The 18,032-nt window shown below is 40.3% G+C and overlaps 1 protein-coding gene across 17 annotated transcripts in view; it reads left to right on the forward strand.

The window, feature by feature from the left end:
- LOC139045858 (E3 ubiquitin-protein ligase TRIM38-like) overlaps nt 1–18,032 on the forward strand; it is a 128,979-nt gene that overhangs the window by 56,537 nt on the left and 54,410 nt on the right. For 12 of the 17 annotated variants that reach the window (XM_070515180.1, XM_070515179.1, XM_070515181.1 and 9 more), the window contains 13 exons: nt 303–323; nt 1,952–1,972; nt 3,347–3,367; nt 3,582–3,602; nt 4,976–4,996; nt 5,206–5,226; nt 6,851–6,871; nt 8,473–8,493; nt 9,884–9,904; nt 10,588–10,608; nt 11,990–12,010; nt 12,212–12,232; nt 13,846–13,866. In XM_070515180.1, the coding sequence (XP_070371281.1) occupies nt 303–323; nt 1,952–1,972; nt 3,347–3,367; nt 3,582–3,602; nt 4,976–4,996; nt 5,206–5,226; nt 6,851–6,871; nt 8,473–8,493; nt 9,884–9,904; nt 10,588–10,608; nt 11,990–12,010; nt 12,212–12,232; nt 13,846–13,866 (273 nt within the window). The remainder of the gene's footprint in view (nt 1–302; nt 324–1,951; nt 1,973–3,346; nt 3,368–3,581; nt 3,603–4,975; nt 4,997–5,205; nt 5,227–6,850; nt 6,872–8,472; nt 8,494–9,883; nt 9,905–10,587; nt 10,609–11,989; nt 12,011–12,211; nt 12,233–13,845; nt 13,867–18,032) is intronic. The other 5 variants (XM_070515185.1, XM_070515187.1, XM_070515186.1 and 2 more) reach the window with 5 other exon arrangements.

Raw genomic sequence — 18,032 nt, forward strand, 5'->3', positions numbered from 1 at the left:
CTGGCAATGTACCTTCCTTTGCAATAAATTGTTCCTTTCTTCCTTTACTTCTCAGCATAGACTGAACAGGACAAAGATAAGCTCCTTTGATGCATTCCACTGTTTACTTGAGTCATTGTGTATGTCTCTTTCTGTGTGTGTCAGTGATTGTGTATATGTGTGAGTCTATGTGGGTGTCTGACAGTGAGGTCAGTTACACCTTGAAAGTGGTAATTTTAGATACTGAATTTTAAGAAATTTGAAGTTGTTTTTGCGTTTCTATCCTGTGAAATTGACGTTGGACTTTGCTATTTGTTTTTCAGAGGAACGTAAGAAAAAGTTCGGTAAGTTTCTGATATCCCTCTACTTCGATGGGTCTTTAGGATGACAGGTTTCTTGGCCTCTTGGAGATTCGCTGCCATTTTATCTCTAAACCATCCCTTTGCACGCACTTCTCCTGGGTGTTCACAGTTCCCAGGGAAATTGGAAAGTGTTTGGATTCGTTCATTTAAGTTCTATCAGTTACCATTCCTCTTCCCTCCATCCACTACCATTCCTGCTATTTGCATTTCATCCCATGCCATCCCTGGAAACATTGGCTTCTTCGTTCCTGCAGACACTTCCCAGAGTTTCACTAAGAAGTTGGCGAAACAAAGGACAATACGGTGATAGGCGTATGGGTTTCAATCTATACGTATTTCTGAAAAGCATCCTAACTTAACACTTCTTTCGTATGTTCCACGTTTGAGGGCCCATGACTATGCAACTCATACTTACCCAATACACCGAAAGAGAAGAGAAGATTCCAAACTGCTGACTGAAGCATCTCTCTCCATCGTGTGTTCAAAGATGTTGTTAGAACTCATATCATTCATTGGTCAGGTGTGACCTGAGGATCGCTCTCCCTCTGCCCTAGAACATATTACCCAAGTGTTCCCATGCATGTAAATACCTTACATATTTTATCCTAACTTTTAAAAAATTTCCAACCACACATCACTCCTTACTCTTTGGCATTTTTATTGCCACAATGATCAAATCGGCAAGCTGCAATTTCTGCTAAATATTGCTAGAAGGATTGTATGACCTACGGAAGGTTCAAAGAATAATGTATCTCAATTCTGAATGTGTTCTGTAACAACACAGGCCACTATTGTTGTGGCATGTCTCCCAAAGGGAACGTAAAAGAATCCTTACATTTTAACGTCCTCCTTTTCCATTGACGTTTTCCAAATACTCTTGTTTTCTTTGGAATGGAATTTTCAAATTTATCTCTTCAATGTACATGGCATGTTTCATATGACTACTGGTCCAGATACAGATCGGCACAGATGACTGCCTTTACTGTCTGCTTCCTCATCACTTTTGGAGGACAAGACTCATGTATGTGTGCATGTCTGCATTCTCTTCTGAAAGATGTGACAGCTGGACAAGAGAACTGATTCATATTGTTAATTCTAGAAGAAGTGCTACCATTGGTGCCCTCATGCATTCCTTTGCTATGTTAATTCTTTTTGCACTGAGGAGTGGAAGGATGTAAGACACTGTGCCTCTGATGGGTGAGATGTCCTTTGGAACCTTCAGGTTCTGATTCTCACCAACATGGGACAATTTGCATCACAGGACAACCTAGGAGAGGGTTTCAAATGTTGGTGCTACTCACACCCTGACAATGTACCTTCAGTTGCAATAAATTGCTCCTTTCTTCCTTTACTTTTTAGTGAAGACTAAACATGAAAAAGACAAGTTCCAATAATGTATTCTGCTGTTTACCTGAGACACTGTGTATGTCTTTTGCTGTGTGTCTCTGTGTGTGTGTGTGTGTGTGTGTGTGTGTATGTGTGTGTGTGAGACTGAGGTCAGCTCCACCTTGAAAGTGGTAATTGTAGATACTGAATTTTAAGAAATGTGAAGTTGTTTTCGCATTTCCATCCTCTGAAATTGACATTGGACTTTGCTATTTTTTTTTCAGAGGAACTTAAGAAAAAGTTCGGTAAGTTGTTCATATCCCTCTACTTCCATAGGACTTTAGGATGACTGGTTTATTGGCCTCTTGCAGATTCCCTGCCATTTTATGTCTAAGCCATCCATTTGCACACACTCCTCCTGGATGTTGACTGTCCCCTCACAATTTGGATGGTGTTGGGCTTCTCCTATATTACGTTCTGTCAGTTTCCGTTGCTCTTACCACGATCCACTTCCATTCCTGCTATGCATTTCATCCCTTGCCATCCCTGGAAACATTGGCTACTTTGTCCCTGCAGACATTTCCCAGAGTTTCATTAAGAAGTTGGCAAAACGAACGACAATACAGTGATAGGCGTATGGGTTGTATGCTACACATATTTCTGAAAAGCATCCTAACTTAACACTTCTTTTGTATGGTCCAAGATTGAGGGCCCATGACTATGCAACTGATACTTAGCCAATACACCAAAAGAGAAGAGAAGATCCAAAAGTGCTCAGTGAAGCATCTCTATCCATTGTGTGTTCAAAGTGGTTGTTATAGCTGATATCATTCATAGGTCAGGTGTGACCTGAGGGTCACTCTCCCTTTACCCTCATACATATTACCCAAGTATTCTCATGCATGTAAATACATTACATATTTTCTCCTAACTTTTAAAAACTTTCCAATCACACTGATGGCTCTTTATTCTTTGGCATTTTTATTGCCACAATGATTAAATCGGCAAGCTGCAATTTCTTCTAAATATTGATAGAAGCATTGTATGACCTAAGGAAGGTTCAAATCTAATGTAACTCAATTCTGAATGTGTTCTGTAACAACACAGGCCACTATTGCCCTGGCCTGATTCTGAAAGAACACATAATAGAATCCTTACATGTTTATGTCCTCCTTTTCCAATGACGTTTTCCAGTTATAGTTTTGTTTTCTGGGAATGGAATTTACACATTTATCTCTTCAACATACACAGCACGTTTCATATGACTACTGGTCCAGATACAGATTTGGAGAGATGGATGCCTTTACTGTCTGCTTCCTCATCACTTTTGGAGTCCCTGTCTCATGTAGGTGTGCATGTCTGCATCATCTTCTGAAAAACGTGTCAGCTTGACAAAACAGGACTGATTGATATTGTTAATTCTAAAGGAAGTCCTATCATTCTTCCCCTCATGGTTTCCTTTCTTAATTCCTTTTGCACTGAGGATTGGAGGGCTGTAAAGCAACTGTGGCTCTGATGGGTGAATATCCTTTGGAACCTCAGGTTGTGATTCCCACAAATATGGGTCAATTTGCATCACAGAGTAAACTAGGAAAGGGTGTCAAATGGCGGTGCTCCTCCCACCTTGACAATGTACCTTCCTATGCAATAAATTGTTCCTTTCTTCCTTTGCTTTTCAGTGCAGACTGAACATGAAAAAGGCAAGTTCCAATAATGTATTCCACTGCTTACCTGAGCCACTGTGTATGTCTCTTGCTGTGTGTGTGTGTGTGTGTGCGTGTGTGTGTGTGTGTATGTGAGGTGAGCTGAACCTTGCTAGTGGTAATTTTAAATACTCAGTTTTAAGACATTTGAAGTTCTTTTCCTGTTTCCATCCTGTGAAATTGACATTGGACTTTGCTATTGTTTTTTCAGAGGAACGTAAGAAAAAGTTCGGTAAGTTTCTGACCCTCTACTTCGATAGGTCTTTAGAATGACTGGTTTCTTGGCCTCTTGGAGATTCGCTGAGGTTTTATCTCTAAACCATCCATTTGCACTGACTTCTACTCGGTGTTGACTGTTACCAGCCAAACTGGATGGTGTTGGGCTTCTTTCATTTAAGGTCTGTCAGTTTCGTTCCTCTTCCCTCCATCCAATTCCATTCCTGTTATATGCATTTCATCCCATATCGTCCCTGGAAACAGTGGCTTCTTCTGTCCTGCAGACATTTCGCAGACTTTATTTATGCAGTTGGCGAAACAAAGAACATTATGTTCATAGGCGTATGGGTTTCATTCTATATATATTTCTGAAAAGCTTCCTAACTTAACACTTCTTTCGTATGTTCCAAGTGTGAGGACTCGCGGCTATGCAATTCATACTTACCCAATACACTGAAAGAGAAGAGAAGATCCCAAACTGCTGACTGAAGCATCTCTCTCCATCGTGTGTTCAAAGATGTTGTTAGAACTCATATCATTCATTGGTCAGGTGTGACCTGAGGATCGCTCTCCCTCTGCCCTAGAACATATTACCCAAGTGTTCCCATGCATGTAAATACCTTACATATTTTATCCTAACTTTTAAAAAATTTCCAACCACACATCACTCCTTACTCTTTGGCATTTTTATTGCCACAATGATCAAATCGGCAAGCTGCAATTTCTGCTAAATATTGCTAGAAGGATTGTATGACCTACGGAAGGTTCAAAGAATAATGTATCTCAATTCTGAATGTGTTCTGTAACAACACAGGCCACTATTGTTGTGGCATGTCTCCCAAAGGGAACGTAAAAGAATCCTTACATTTTAACGTCCTCCTTTTCCATTGACGTTTTCCAAATACTCTTGTTTTCTTTGGAATGGAATTTTCAAATTTATCTCTTCAATGTACATGGCATGTTTCATATGACTACTGGTCCAGATACAGATCGGCACAGATGACTGCCTTTACTGTCCGCTTCCTCATCACTTTTGGATGACAAGACTCATGTATGTGTGCATGTCTGCATTCTCTTCTGAAAGATGTGACAGCTGGACAAGAGAACTGATTCATATTGTTAATTCTAGAAGAAGTGCTACCATTGGTGCCCCCATGCATTCCTTTGCCATGTTAATTCTTTTTGCACTGAGGAGTGGAAGGATGTAAGACACTGTGCCTCTGATGGGTGAGATGTCCTTTGGAACCTTCAGGTTCTCCTTCTCACAAATATGGGTCAATTTGCATCACAGAGTAAACTAGGAAAGGGTGTCAAATGGTGTTGCTCCTCCCATCTTGGCAATGTACCTTCATTTGCAATAAATTGTTCCTTTCTTCCTTTGCTTTTCAGCACGGACTGAACATGAAAAAGGCAAGTTCCAATAATGTATTTCACTGCTTATGTGAGCCACTGTGTATGTCTCTTGCTGTGTGTGTGTGTGTGTGTGTGTGTGTGTGTGTGTATGTGAGGTGAGCTAAACCTTGTTAGTGGTAACTTTAAATACTCCGTTTTAAGAAATTTGAAGTTCTTCCGTTTCCATCCTGTGAAATTGACATTGGACTTTGCTATTGTTTTTTCAGAGGAACGTAAGAAAAAGTTCGGTAAGTTTCTGATATCCCTCTATTTTGATAGGTCTTTAGGATGACTGGTTTCTTGGCCTCTTGGAGATTTGCTACAATTTTATCTCTAAGCCATCCATTTGCACTAACCTCTCCTGGGTGTTGAGGGTTCCCAGCCCAAGTGGATGGTGTTGGGCGTCTTTCATTTAAGTTCTGTCAGTTTTCGTTGATCTTCCCTCCATATAATTCCATTCCTGCTATTTGCATTTCATCAAATGCCATCCCTGGAAACAGTGGCTTCTTCTGTCCTGCAGACATTTCGCAGACTTTCTTTAAGCTGTTGGTGAAATGAAGACCTTTATGTTCATAGGTCTGTGGCTTTTATTCTATATATATTTCTGAAAAGCATGGTAACTTAATACTTCTTTCGTATGTTCCAAGTTTGAGGACCTGCGGCTATGCAACTCATACTTACCCAATACACCGAAAGAAAAGAGAGGATCCCAAACTGCTGACTGAAGCATCTCTATCCATCGTGTGTTCAAAGTTGTTATAACTCATATCATTCATTGGTCAGGTGTGACCTGAGGGTGGCTCTCACTCTGCCCTTGAACATTTTGCCCAAGTGTTCCAATGCATGTAAATACATTACATATTTTATCCTAACTTTTAAAAAATTTCCAACCACACAGATCACTCGTTACTGTTTGGCATTTTTATTGCCACAGTGATCAAATCGACAAGCTGCAATTTCTTCTAATATTGGTAGAAGGATCGTATGACCTACGGAAGGTTCAAAGAATAATGTATCTCAATTCTGAATGTGTTCTGTAACAACACAGGCAGCTATTGTCCTGGCTTGATTCCCAAAGGACACGTAATAGAATCCTTACATTTTTACGTCTTTCTTTTCCAACAACATTTTCCAGTCATACTCTTGTTTTCTTTGGAATGGAATTTACAAACTTATCTCTTCAATGTACACAGCACATTTCATATGACTACTGGTCATACAATGGTCCCAGATACAGATTGGGACAGATGGGTGCCATTACTGTCCGCTTCCTGGTCACTTTTGGAGTGTGTGACTCATGTATGTGTGCTTGTCTGCAACGTCTTCTGAAAAATGTGTGAGCTCGACAAAAGAGGACTGATTGATATTGCTAATCCTGAAAGAACTCCTACCATTTGTGCCCTCATGCATTCCTTTGCTATGTTAATTCTTTGTGCACTGAGGAGAGGAAGGATGTAAAACAAGTGTGCCTCTGATGCGTGAGATGTCTTTTGGAAACTTCAGGTTCTGATTCCGACAAATATGGGTCAATTTTCATCACAGAGTAACCTAGGAAAGGGTTCCAAATCTCGGTGCTGCTCATTTCCTGCAATGTACCTTCATTTGCAATAAATTGTTCCTATCTTCCTTTACTTTTCAGTGAAGACTGAAGAAAAACACAAGTTCCAATAATGTATTCCATTGTTTACCTGAGCCACTGTGTATTTGTCTTCCTGTGTGTGTGTGTGTGTGTGTGTGTGTGTCTGTGTGTGAGAATGAGGTCAGCTACTCCCTGAGAGTGGTAATTTTAGATACTGAGTTTTACGAAATTTGAAGTTATTTTCACATTCCCATCCTGTGAAATTGACATTGTACTTTGCTATTTTTTTTCAGAGGAACTTAAGAAAAAGTTTGGTAAGTTGTTCATATCCCTCTACTTCCATAGGTCTTTTGGATGACTGGTTTCTTGGTCTCTTTGAGATTCGTTGCCATTTTATCTCTAAGCCAACCATTGGCACACACTTCTCCTAGATGTTGACTGTTCTCTGACAAAATGGATGATGCTGGGCTTCTCCCATTCTAAGTTCTGTCAGTTTCCATTCCTCTTCCCAACATCTACTTCCATTTCTGCTATGCATTTCATCCCATGCCATCCCTGGAAACATTGGCTTCTTCGTCCCTGCAGACATTTCCCAGGGTTTCATTGATAAGGCGGCAAAACAAAGGACATTACGGTGATAGGCGTATGGGTTTCATTCTATATACATTTCTGAAAAGCATCCTAACTTAACACTTCTTTCGTATGTTCCAAGTTTGAGGGGCCATGACTATGCAACTCATACTTAGGCAATACAGCGAAAGAGAAGACAAGATCCCAAAGTGCTGAGTGAAGCATCTCTATCCATTGTGTGTTCAAAGTTGTTATAACTGATATCACTCATTGGTCAGGTATGACCTGAAGGTCAACTCCCTTTGTCCTCAAACGTATTACCCAAGTGTCCTCATGCATGTAAATACCTTACATATTTTCTCCTACCTTTTAGAAAATTTCCAACCACACTGATCGCCCTCATTCTTTGGCATCAAATTGGCAAGCTGCAATTTCTTCTAAATATTGGTAGAATTGTATGACCTAAGGAAGATTCAAATCTAATGTATCTCAATTCTTAATTTGTTACGTAACAACATAGGCCACTATTTTCCTGGCCTGATCCCAAAGGACACTTAATAGAATCCTGACATTTTTACATCCTCCTTTTCCAATGACATTTTCCAGTTATACTCTTGTTTTCTGTGGAACTGAATTTACAAATTTATCTCAACAATGTACATACTCCATTTCATATGACAACAGGTCCATGTAGAGATTGGGACAGATGGATGCCTTTACTGTCCGCTTCCTCATCACTTTGGAGTGCTGAATTCATGTATGTTGGCATGTCTGCATCATCTTTTCAAAAGTGGGACAGCTGGACAAAAGAGACTTACTGATATTGTTAATTCTAAATGAAGTCCTATCATTCCCCCCCTCATGGTTTCCTTTCCTATCTTAATTCCTTTTGCAAGAAGGAGCGGAAGGATGTAGAACAACTGTGCCTCTGATGGGTAAGATGTCCTTTGGAAACTTAAGGTTCTGATTCCCACAAATATGGGTCAATTTGCACCACAGAGTAAATTCTGAAAGGGTTGCAGTTGGTGGTGCTCCTCCCATCCTGGCAATGTACCTTCATTTGAAATTAATTGTTCCTTTCTTCCTTTACTTTTTAGTGAACACTGAACATGGAAAAGACAAGTTCCTATAATGTATTCCACCGTTTGCCTGAGTCACTGTGTATGCCTCTGTTTGTGTGTGTTTGTGTTTGTGTTTGTGTGTGTGTGTGTGTGTGTGTGTGTGTGAGTGAGGTCAGCTACACCTTGAAAGTGGTAATTTTAAATACTGAATTTTGAGAAATTTGAATTTGTTTTCACGTCTCCATCCTGTGAAATTGACATTGAACTGTGCTATTTTTTTTCAGAGGAACTTCAGAAAAACTTCGGTAAGTTGGCTGATATCCCTCTACTTCCATAGCTCCTTAGGATGCTTGGTTTCTTGGCCTCTGTGAGACCCTTGTCATTATATCTTTAAGCCATCCATTTACATGCACTTCCCCTGAGTGTTGACTTTTCCCACCCAAATTGGATGGTGTTGGGCTTCTTCCATTTTAAGTTCTGTCTATTTCCTTTCCTCTTCCCTCCATCATCTTCCCTTCCTGCTATTTGCATTTAATCCCCTGTCATCCCTGGAAACCTTGGCTTCTTCTGTCCTGCAGACATTTCCCAGTGTTTCACTAAGAAGTTGCTGAAATGAAGGACATTAGGTTGATAGGCATATGGGTTGTATTCTATATATATTTCTGAAAAACATCATAACTTAACACTTCTTTCGTATGTTCCACGTTGAGGGCCCATGACTATGCAACTCATACTGACCCAATACACCGAAAGAGAAGAGAAGATCCCAAACTGCTGACTGAAGCATCTCTATCCATTGTGCGTTCAAAATTGTTGTTATAACTGATATCATTCAAAGGTCAAGTGTGACCTGAAGGTCAGTCTCCCTCTGCCCTCGAATATATTACCCAAGTGTTCCCATGTGTCTCAGGACATTACATATTTTCTCCTAAATTTTAAAAAAATTCCAACAAACTGATCGCTCTTTATTCTTTGGCTTTTTTTTTTTTTTTTTTCGCCACAATGATCAAATCGGCAAGCTACAATTTCTTCTAAATATTGGTAGGAGGATTGTATGACCTAAGGAAGGTTCAAAGAATAATGTATCTCAATTCTGAATGTGTTCTGTAACAACACAGGCAGCTATTGCCCGGGCCTGATTCCCAAAGAACACATAATAGAATCCTTGCATTTTTACGTCCCCTTTTTCCAATGACATTTTCCAGCTATAGTTTTGTTTTCTTTGGAATGGAATTTACAAATTTTTCTCTTCAATGTACACAGCACGTTTCGTATGACTACTGGTCCAGATAGAGATTGGGACAGGTGGGTGCCTTTACTGTCTGCTTCCTCATCACTTTTGGAGTCCCTGTCTCATGTAGGTGTGCATGTCTGCATTGTCTTCTGAAAAACGAGCCAGCTGGAGAAAACAGGACTGGTTGATATTGTTAATTGTAAAGGAATTCCTTTCATTCCTCCCCTCATGGTTTCCTTTCTTATCTTAATTCCTTTTGCACTGAGGATTGGAGGGCTGTAAAACAGCTGTGGCTCTGATGGGTGAATATCCTTTGGAACCTCAGATTGTGATTCCCACAAATATGGGTCAATTTGCATCACAGAGTAAACTATGAAAGGGTTTCAAATGTCCGTGCTCCTCCCATCCTGGCAATGTACCTTCATTTGCAATAAATTGTTCCTATCTTCCTTCATTTTCAGCGAGGACTGAACATGAAAAAGGCAAGTTGCTATCATGTATTCCACTGCTTATCTGAGCCACTGTGTATGTCTCTTGCTGTTTGTGTGTGTGTGTGAGTGAGGCGAGCTAAACCTTGCTAGTGTTACGGAATCTGAAGTGAGTTCACTCACCTGTTGTGCAGCAAGCCAATCTCTGGCACCAGGTGTGGTGGAAGAAAGTAGGAATTTTATTTTTGCACAGCGCTGAGCAAGGACATAGGGCAGCTAATGCTGAAATCCCAAACTCCCCGAAAAGCTAAAAGGAAGGGTTTTTATTTGGGGTTTTAGGTAGGGGATGGGGAGCATATGGCCTTGCTAGTCAGAGCTTTCCCACCAGCCTGTCTTTGGCCTTGAGACACTTGCAGAGAGGAGGGAGCTCATGACCTTGCTGGTGAGCAGCTTTCCCACCAGCCCATATCTCTTTGCGGGAGGAGATAGTCCAGGTGCTTGTCCTTGAGGGTGTCTGTCTCCATGGAGGATAGTGGATTCTGGAGCCAGGAAGCCAGAGAGTAAGCAGGGAATGAGTGTTTTGGTTTTAGCCCCATACATGCTGGGTTTAATGTGGGGAAACTGATATCAGGGTCGATATCACTAGTGGTATTAAATACTGAATTTTAAGAAATTTGAGCTTGTTTTCGTGTTTCCATCCTAAGAAATTAACATTCAACTTTGCTATTCTTTTTCAGAGGAACTTCAGAAAAACTTCGGTAAGTTGTCTGAGATCCCTCTACTTCCACAGCTCCTTAGGACGCCTGGTTTCTTGGCCTCTGTGAGACCCCTGCCATTATATCTCTAAGCCATCCATTTGCATGCACTTCTCGGGGTTTTAACTGTTCCTACCCAAATTGGATGGTGTGGTGCTACTTCCACTTTAAATGCTGTCCATTTCCATTCCTCTTCCCTCCATCCACTTCCATTCCTGCTGTTTGCATTTCACCCCATGCTATCTCTGTAAACAGAGGCTTCTTCTGTCCTGCAGTCATTACCCAGAGTTTCTTTAAGAAGTTGGCGAAACGAAGGTCATTACGTTGATAGGCATGGGGGTTTTATTCTCTATATTTCTGAAAAATGTCCTAACTTAAGACTTTTTTCATATGTTCCAAGTTTGAGGGCCCATGACTAGGCAACTCATACTTACCCAATTCACCGAAAGAGAACAGAGGATCCCAAACTGCTGAGTGAAGCATCTCTAGCCATTGTGTGTTCAAAGTTGTTGTTATAACTCATGTCATTCATTGGTCAAGTGTGACCTGAGGGTCACTCTCCCTCTGCCCTCAAACATATTACCCAAGTATTAGCATGCATCTAAATACGTTAAATATTTTCTTCTAACTTTTAAAAAATTTCCAACCACAGTGATGGCTCTTTATTCTTTGGCATTTTCATTGCCACAATGATCAAATCGGCAAGCTGCAATTTTTTCTAAATATTGGTAGAAGGATTGTATGACCTAAGGAAGGTTCAAATCTAATGTATATCAATTCTCAATTTCTTATGTAACAACACAGGCAGCTATTGCCCTGGCCTGTTTCTCAAAAGACACATAATAGAATCCTTACATTTTTACATCTTCCTTTTCCAATGATGTTTTCCAGTTAGATTTTTGTTTTCTTTGGAATGGAATTTACAAATTTATCTCTTCAATGTACATAGCACGTTTCATATGACTACTGGTCCAGATACAGATTGGGACAGCTGGGTGCCTTTACTGTCTGCTTCCTCATTACTTTTGGAGTCCCTGTCTCATGTAGGTGTGCATGTCTGCATCGTCTTCTGAAAAATGTGAAAGCTTGACAAAAGAGGACTGATTAAAATTGTTAATCTTAGAAGAAGTCCTATCATTCCTCCTCTCATGCTTTCCTTTCCAATCTTAATTCATTTTGGACCAAGGAGTGGGGGGGATGTAAAACAACTGTGCCTCTGATGGGTGAGATGTCCTTTGCATCCTTCAGGTTCTGATTCTCACAAATATGGGTCAATTTGCATCACAGAGTAAACTATGAAAGGGTTCAAATGTCCATGCTCCAGGCATCCTGGCAATGTACCTTCCTTTGCAATAAATTGTTCCTTTCTTCCTTTACTTTTCAGTGGAGACTAAACAGGACAAAGGTAAGTTCCTATGATGTATTTCCCTGTTTACCTGACCCACTGTGTGTCTCTTTCTGTGCGTGTGTGTGTGTGTGTCTGAGAGTGAGGTCCGTTACACCTTGAAAGTGGCAATTTTAGATACTGAATTTTAAGAAATTTGAAGTTGTTTTTGCGTTTCCATCCTGCGAAATTGACGTTGGACTTTGCTATTTTTTTTTTCAGAGGAACGTAAGAAAAAGTTTGGTAAGTTTCTGATATCTCTGTACTTCGGTAGGTCTTTAGGATGACTAGTTTCTTGGCCTCTTTGAGATTCGCTGCCATTTTATCTCTAAACCATCCATTTACACTGTCTTCCCCTCAGTGTTGACTGTTCCCAGCCAAATAGGATGGAGTTCAGCTTCTTTCAAGTTCTGTCAGTTACCGTTCCTCCTCCCTCCATCCACTCCATTGCTGCTATTTGCATTTCATCCCATGTCATCCCTGGAAACAGTGGCTTCTTCTTTCCTGCAGACATTTTCCAGACTTTCATTAAGCACTTGTCGAAACAAAGAACATTACGTTCACAAGCGTATGGTTTTTATTCTATATACATTTCTGAAAAGCATCCTAACTTAACACTTCTTTCATATGTTCCAAGTTTGAGGACCCACAGCTATGCAACTCATACTTACGCAATACACCGAAAGTGAACAGAAGATCCTAAACTGCTTACTGAAGCATCTCTATCCATTGTCTGTTCACAGTTGTTGTTATAACTGATATCATTCATTAGTCATGTGTGACCTGAGGGTCACTCTCCCTCTGCCCTCGAATATATTACCCAAGTGTTCCCGTGCACGTAAATACGTTACATATTTTCTCCTAACTTTTAAAAAATTTCCAACCATACAGATCAATCCTTATTCTTTGGCAGTTTTATTGCCACAGTGATCAAATCAGCAAGCTGCAATTTTTTCTAAATATTGGTAGAAGGATTGTATGACCTACGGAAGGTTCAAATGCAATGTATATCAATTCTCAATTTGTTATGTAACAACACAGGCCAATATTGTCCTGGACTGATTCCCAAAGTACACTTAATAAAATCCTTACATTTTTACGTCCTCCTTTTCCAATGACAATTTCCAGTTATACTCTTGTTTTCTTTGGAATGCAACATACAAATTTATCTCAACAATGTACATAGCATGTTTCATATGACTACTGGTCCAAGTAGAGATTGGGAGAGATGGGCGCCTTTGCTCTCCACTTCCTCATCACTTCTGGAGTGCATGACTCATGTATGTCTACACGTCAGCATCGTCTTCTGAAAAATGGGACAGCTTGACAAAAGAGGACTGATTGATATTGTTAATCCTAGAAGAAGTCCTACCATTCCTGGCCTCAAGGATTCCTTTCCTACCTTAATTCACTTTGCACTGAGGAGTGCAGGGATGTAAAACAACTGTCTCTCTGATCGGTGAGATGTCCTTTTGAAACTTCAGGTTATGATTCTCACAAATATGGGTCAATTTGCCTCACAGAATAAATTATGAAAGGGTTTAAATCTCAGTGCTGCTCACTTCCTGCAATGTACCATCCTTTGCAATAAATTGTTCTTTTCTTGCTTTCATTCAACTAAGACTGAACATGAAAACGAAAACTTCCAATAATGTATTCCACTGCTTACCTGAGCCACTGCATGTGTCTCTTGCTGTGTGTGTGTGTGTGTGTGTGTGTGTGTGTGTGTGTGTGTGTGTGTGACTGAGGTCAGCTACTGGTTGAAAGTGGTAATTTTAGATACTGAGTTTTATGAAATTGCTTTTGCATTTCCATCCTCTGAAATTGACATTGGACTTTGCTATTTTTTTTTTCAGAGGAACTTAAGAAAAAGTTTGGTAAGTTGTTCACATACCTCTACTTCCATAGGTCTTTTGGATGACTTGTTCATTGGCCTCTTGAGATTCCCTGCCATGTTATCTCTAAGCCATCCATTTGCACACACTCCTCCTGGATGTTGACGGTTACCTCACAAATTGGATGGTGTCGGGCTTTTCCCATTTTAAGTTCTATCAGTTTCCATTCCTCTTCCCAGCATCCACTTCCATTCCTGCTATGCATTTCATAGCATGCCATCTCTGCAAACAGTGGTTTCTTCTTCCTGCAGACATTTCCCAGTGTTTCATTGATAAGGTGGCGAAACGAAGGACATTCCGGTTATAGGCAAATGGGTTTTATTCTATATATATTTCTGAAAAACATCCTAACTTAAAACTTCTTTCATATGTTCCAAGATTGAGGGCCCATGACTATGCAACTCATGCTTAGCCAATACAGCGAATGAGAAGAGAAGATCCAAAACCGCTGAGTAGAGCATCTCTAGCCACTGTGTGTTCAAAGTTCTTGTTATAACTCATGTCATTCATTGGTCAAGTGTGACCTGACGGTCACTCTCCCTCTGCCCTCGAACATATTAACCAAGTGATCCCATGCATTTAAATATGTTACATACTTTCTCCTAACTTTTAAAAAATTTCCAACCACACTGATGGCTCTTTATTCTTTGGCATGTTTATTGACACAATGATCAAATCTGCAAGCTGCAATTTTTTCTAAATATTGGTAAAGGGTTGTATGACCTAAGGAAGGTTCAAATCTAACATATCTCAATTCTCAACTAGTTATGTAACAACACAGACCCTGATTGCCCTGGCCAGTTTCCCAAAAGATACGTAATAGAATCCTTACATTTTTACGTCCTCCTTTTCCAATGACAATTTCCAGTTATACTCTTGTTTTCTTTGGAATGCAATCTACAAATTTATCTCTGCAATGTACATAGCACTTTTCATATGACAAATGGTCCCTGTAGAGATTGGAACACATGGGTGCCTTTACTGCCCTCTTCCTCATCACTTTGGAGTGCTGGACTCATGTATGTCGGCATGTCTGCATTGTCTTCTGAAAAACGGGACAGCTCGACTAAAGAGGACTGATTGATATTGTTAATCCTGGAGGAAGGACTATCATTCCTTCTCTCATGGTTTCCTTTCCTATCTTAATTCCTTTTGCACCAAGGAGTGAGGTGATGTAAAAGAACTGTGCCTCTGATGGGTAACATGTCCTTTGGAATCTTAAGGTTCTGATTCTCACATATAGGGGTCAATTTGCATCACACAGTAAACTGTGAAAAGGTTTCAAATGTTGGTGCTCATCACATCCTGGCAATGTACCTTCATTTGCAATAAATTGTTCCTTTCTTCCTTTACTTTCAGAGGATACTCAACATGAAAATGGTAAGTTCCTTTAATGCATTCCACTGTTTACCTGAGCAGTTGTGTACAGCTGTTTCTGAGTTTGTGTTTGTGTGTGGGGGAAAGACAGTGAGGTCAGCTAAAACTTGATAGTGGTAATTTTAAATACTGAAGCTTAAGAAATTTGAATTTGTTTTTGTGTTTGCATCCTGTGGAAATTGACATTGAACTTTGCTGTTTTGTTGTTGGAGAAACTAAAGAAAATTCTCCGTAAGTTGTCTGATATCGGTCTACTCCCATAGCTCCTTAGGATGACTGGTTTCTGGGCCTCTTTGAGATTACCTGCCATTTTATGTCTAAGCCATCCATTTGCATGCACTTCTCCTGGAGGTTGACTGTTCCCACCCAACTTGTATGGTATTGGGCTTCTCCCATTTTAAGTTCTGTCAGTTTACATTCCTCTTCCCTCCATCTACTATCATTCCCGCTATTTGCTTTTCATACCATGCCATCCCTGGAAACATTTGATTCTTCTGTCTTGCAGACATTTCCCAGAGTTTCCTTAAGAAGTTGGCAAAACGAAGGACATTACGTTGATAGGCATATGGTTTCCATTCTCTATATATTTCTGAAAAACATCCTAACTTAAGACTCCTTTTGTATGTTCCAAGTTTAAGGGCCCATTACTAGGCAACTCATACTTACCCAATACACCAAAAGAGAAGAGGAGATCTCAAGCTGCTGAGTGAAGCATCTCTATCCATTGTGTGTTCAAAGTTGTTGTTATAACTCATGTCAATCATTGGTCAAGTGTGACCTGATGGTCACTCTCCCTCTGCCCTTGAACATATTACCCAAGTGTTCCCATGCATCTAAATACCTTACATATTTTCTCCTAACTTTCAAAAAATTTCAAAACCCACCGACTGCTCTTTATTCTTTGGCATTCTTATTGCCACAATCATCAAATCGGCAAGCTGCAATTTCTTCTAACGATTTGTAGAAGTATTGGACAACCTAAGGAAGGTTCAAATCTAATGTATCTCAGTTCCAAATGTGTTATGTAACAACACAGGCAGCTGTTGTCCTGGTCTGATTCCCAAAGGACATGTAATATTATGCTTACATTTTAACATCTTCCTTTTCCAGTGACATTTTCCAGTGTTATTCTTGCTTTCTTTGGAATGGAATTCAGAAATTTATCTCTTCAATGTGCACAACACGTTTCATATGGCTACTGGTCCAGATAGAGATTGAGACCAATGGGTGCCTTTACTGTCTGCTTGCTCATCACTTTTGGAGTCCCTGTCTCATGTATGTGGGCATGTCTACATCGTCTTCTGAAAAATGGGACAGCTCGACAAAAGAAGAGTGATTGATAATGTTCATCCCGGAGGAAGTCCTATCTTGCCTCCTCTCATGGTTTCCTTTCCTATCTTAATTCCTTTTGCACCCAGGAGTGGAGGGATGTAAGACATCAGTGCCTCTGATGGGGGAGATATCCTTTGGGCCCTTAAGGTGCTGATTCTCACAAGTAGAGGTCAATTTGCATCACAGAGTAAACTCTGAAAGCGTTTGATATGTCGGTGCTCCTTCCATCCTGGCAATGTACCTTCATTTGCAAAAAATTGTTCCTTCTCTCCCTTACTGTTTGGAGGACATGGAACAAGAAAAAGAGAAGTTCCTAAAATGTATCCCACTGTGTACCTGAACACCTATGTATGTGTGTCTTTGTGTGTGTATGTGTGGTCACATAAACCTTGATAGTGGTAATTTGAAATACTGAATATTTAGAAATATGTGTTTGTTTTTGCGTTTCCATCCTGTGAAATTGACCTTGAACTTTGCTATTTGTTTTTTCAGATACATGGATGACAGACCTCGGTAAGTTGTCTGAAGTCCCTCTACTTCCATAGCTCTTAGGATGACTGGTTTCTGGGCCTCTTTGACATCCCTGCCATTTTATGACTAAGCCATTCATTTACACACACTTTTCCTGGAGGTTGACTGATCCAGCCCAACTTGTATGGTGTTGGGCTTCTCCCATTTTAAGGTCTGTCAGTTTCCCTTCCTCTTCCCTCCATCCACTCCATTCCTGCCATTTGCATTTCATACCATGCCATCCCTGGAAATATTGGATTCTTCTGTCCTGCAGACATTTCCCAGAGTTTCCTTAAGAAGATGGCAAAACGAAGGACGTTACGTTGATAGGGGTATGCTTTCCATTCTCTATATATTTCTGAAAAACATCCTAACTTAAGACTCCTTTTGTATGTTCCAAGTTTGAGGGCCCATGACTATGCAACTCATACTTACCCAATACACCGAAGGAGAAGAGGAGATCCCAAACTGCTGAGTGAAGCATCTCTATCCATTGTGTGTTCAAAGTTGTTCTTATAACTCGTGTCATTCATTGGTCAAGTGTGACCTGAGGGTCACTCTCCCTCTACCCTTGAACCTATTACCCAAGTCTTCCCATGCATCTAAATACCATACATATTTTCTCCTGACTACCAAAAACTTTCCAACCACACTGATGGCTCTTTAATCTTTGGCATTTTTATTGCCACAATTATCAAATCGGCAAGCTGCAAGCTCTTCTAACTATTTGTAGAAGGACTGTACAACCTAAGGAAGGTTCAAATCTAATGTATCTCAGTTCTGCATGTGTTATGTAACAACACAGGCAGCTGTTGTCCTGGCCTGTTTCCCAAAGGACACGTAATATAATCCTTACATTTTCACGTCCTCCTTTTCCGGTGACGTTTTCCAGTTTTATTCTTGCTTTCTTTGGAATGGAATTCAGAAAT

Source organism: Equus asinus, chromosome 8, assembly GCF_041296235.1.
Source record: "Equus asinus isolate D_3611 breed Donkey chromosome 8, EquAss-T2T_v2, whole genome shotgun sequence".
In the NCBI taxonomy this organism is placed as follows: domain Eukaryota; kingdom Metazoa; phylum Chordata; class Mammalia; order Perissodactyla; family Equidae; genus Equus; species Equus asinus.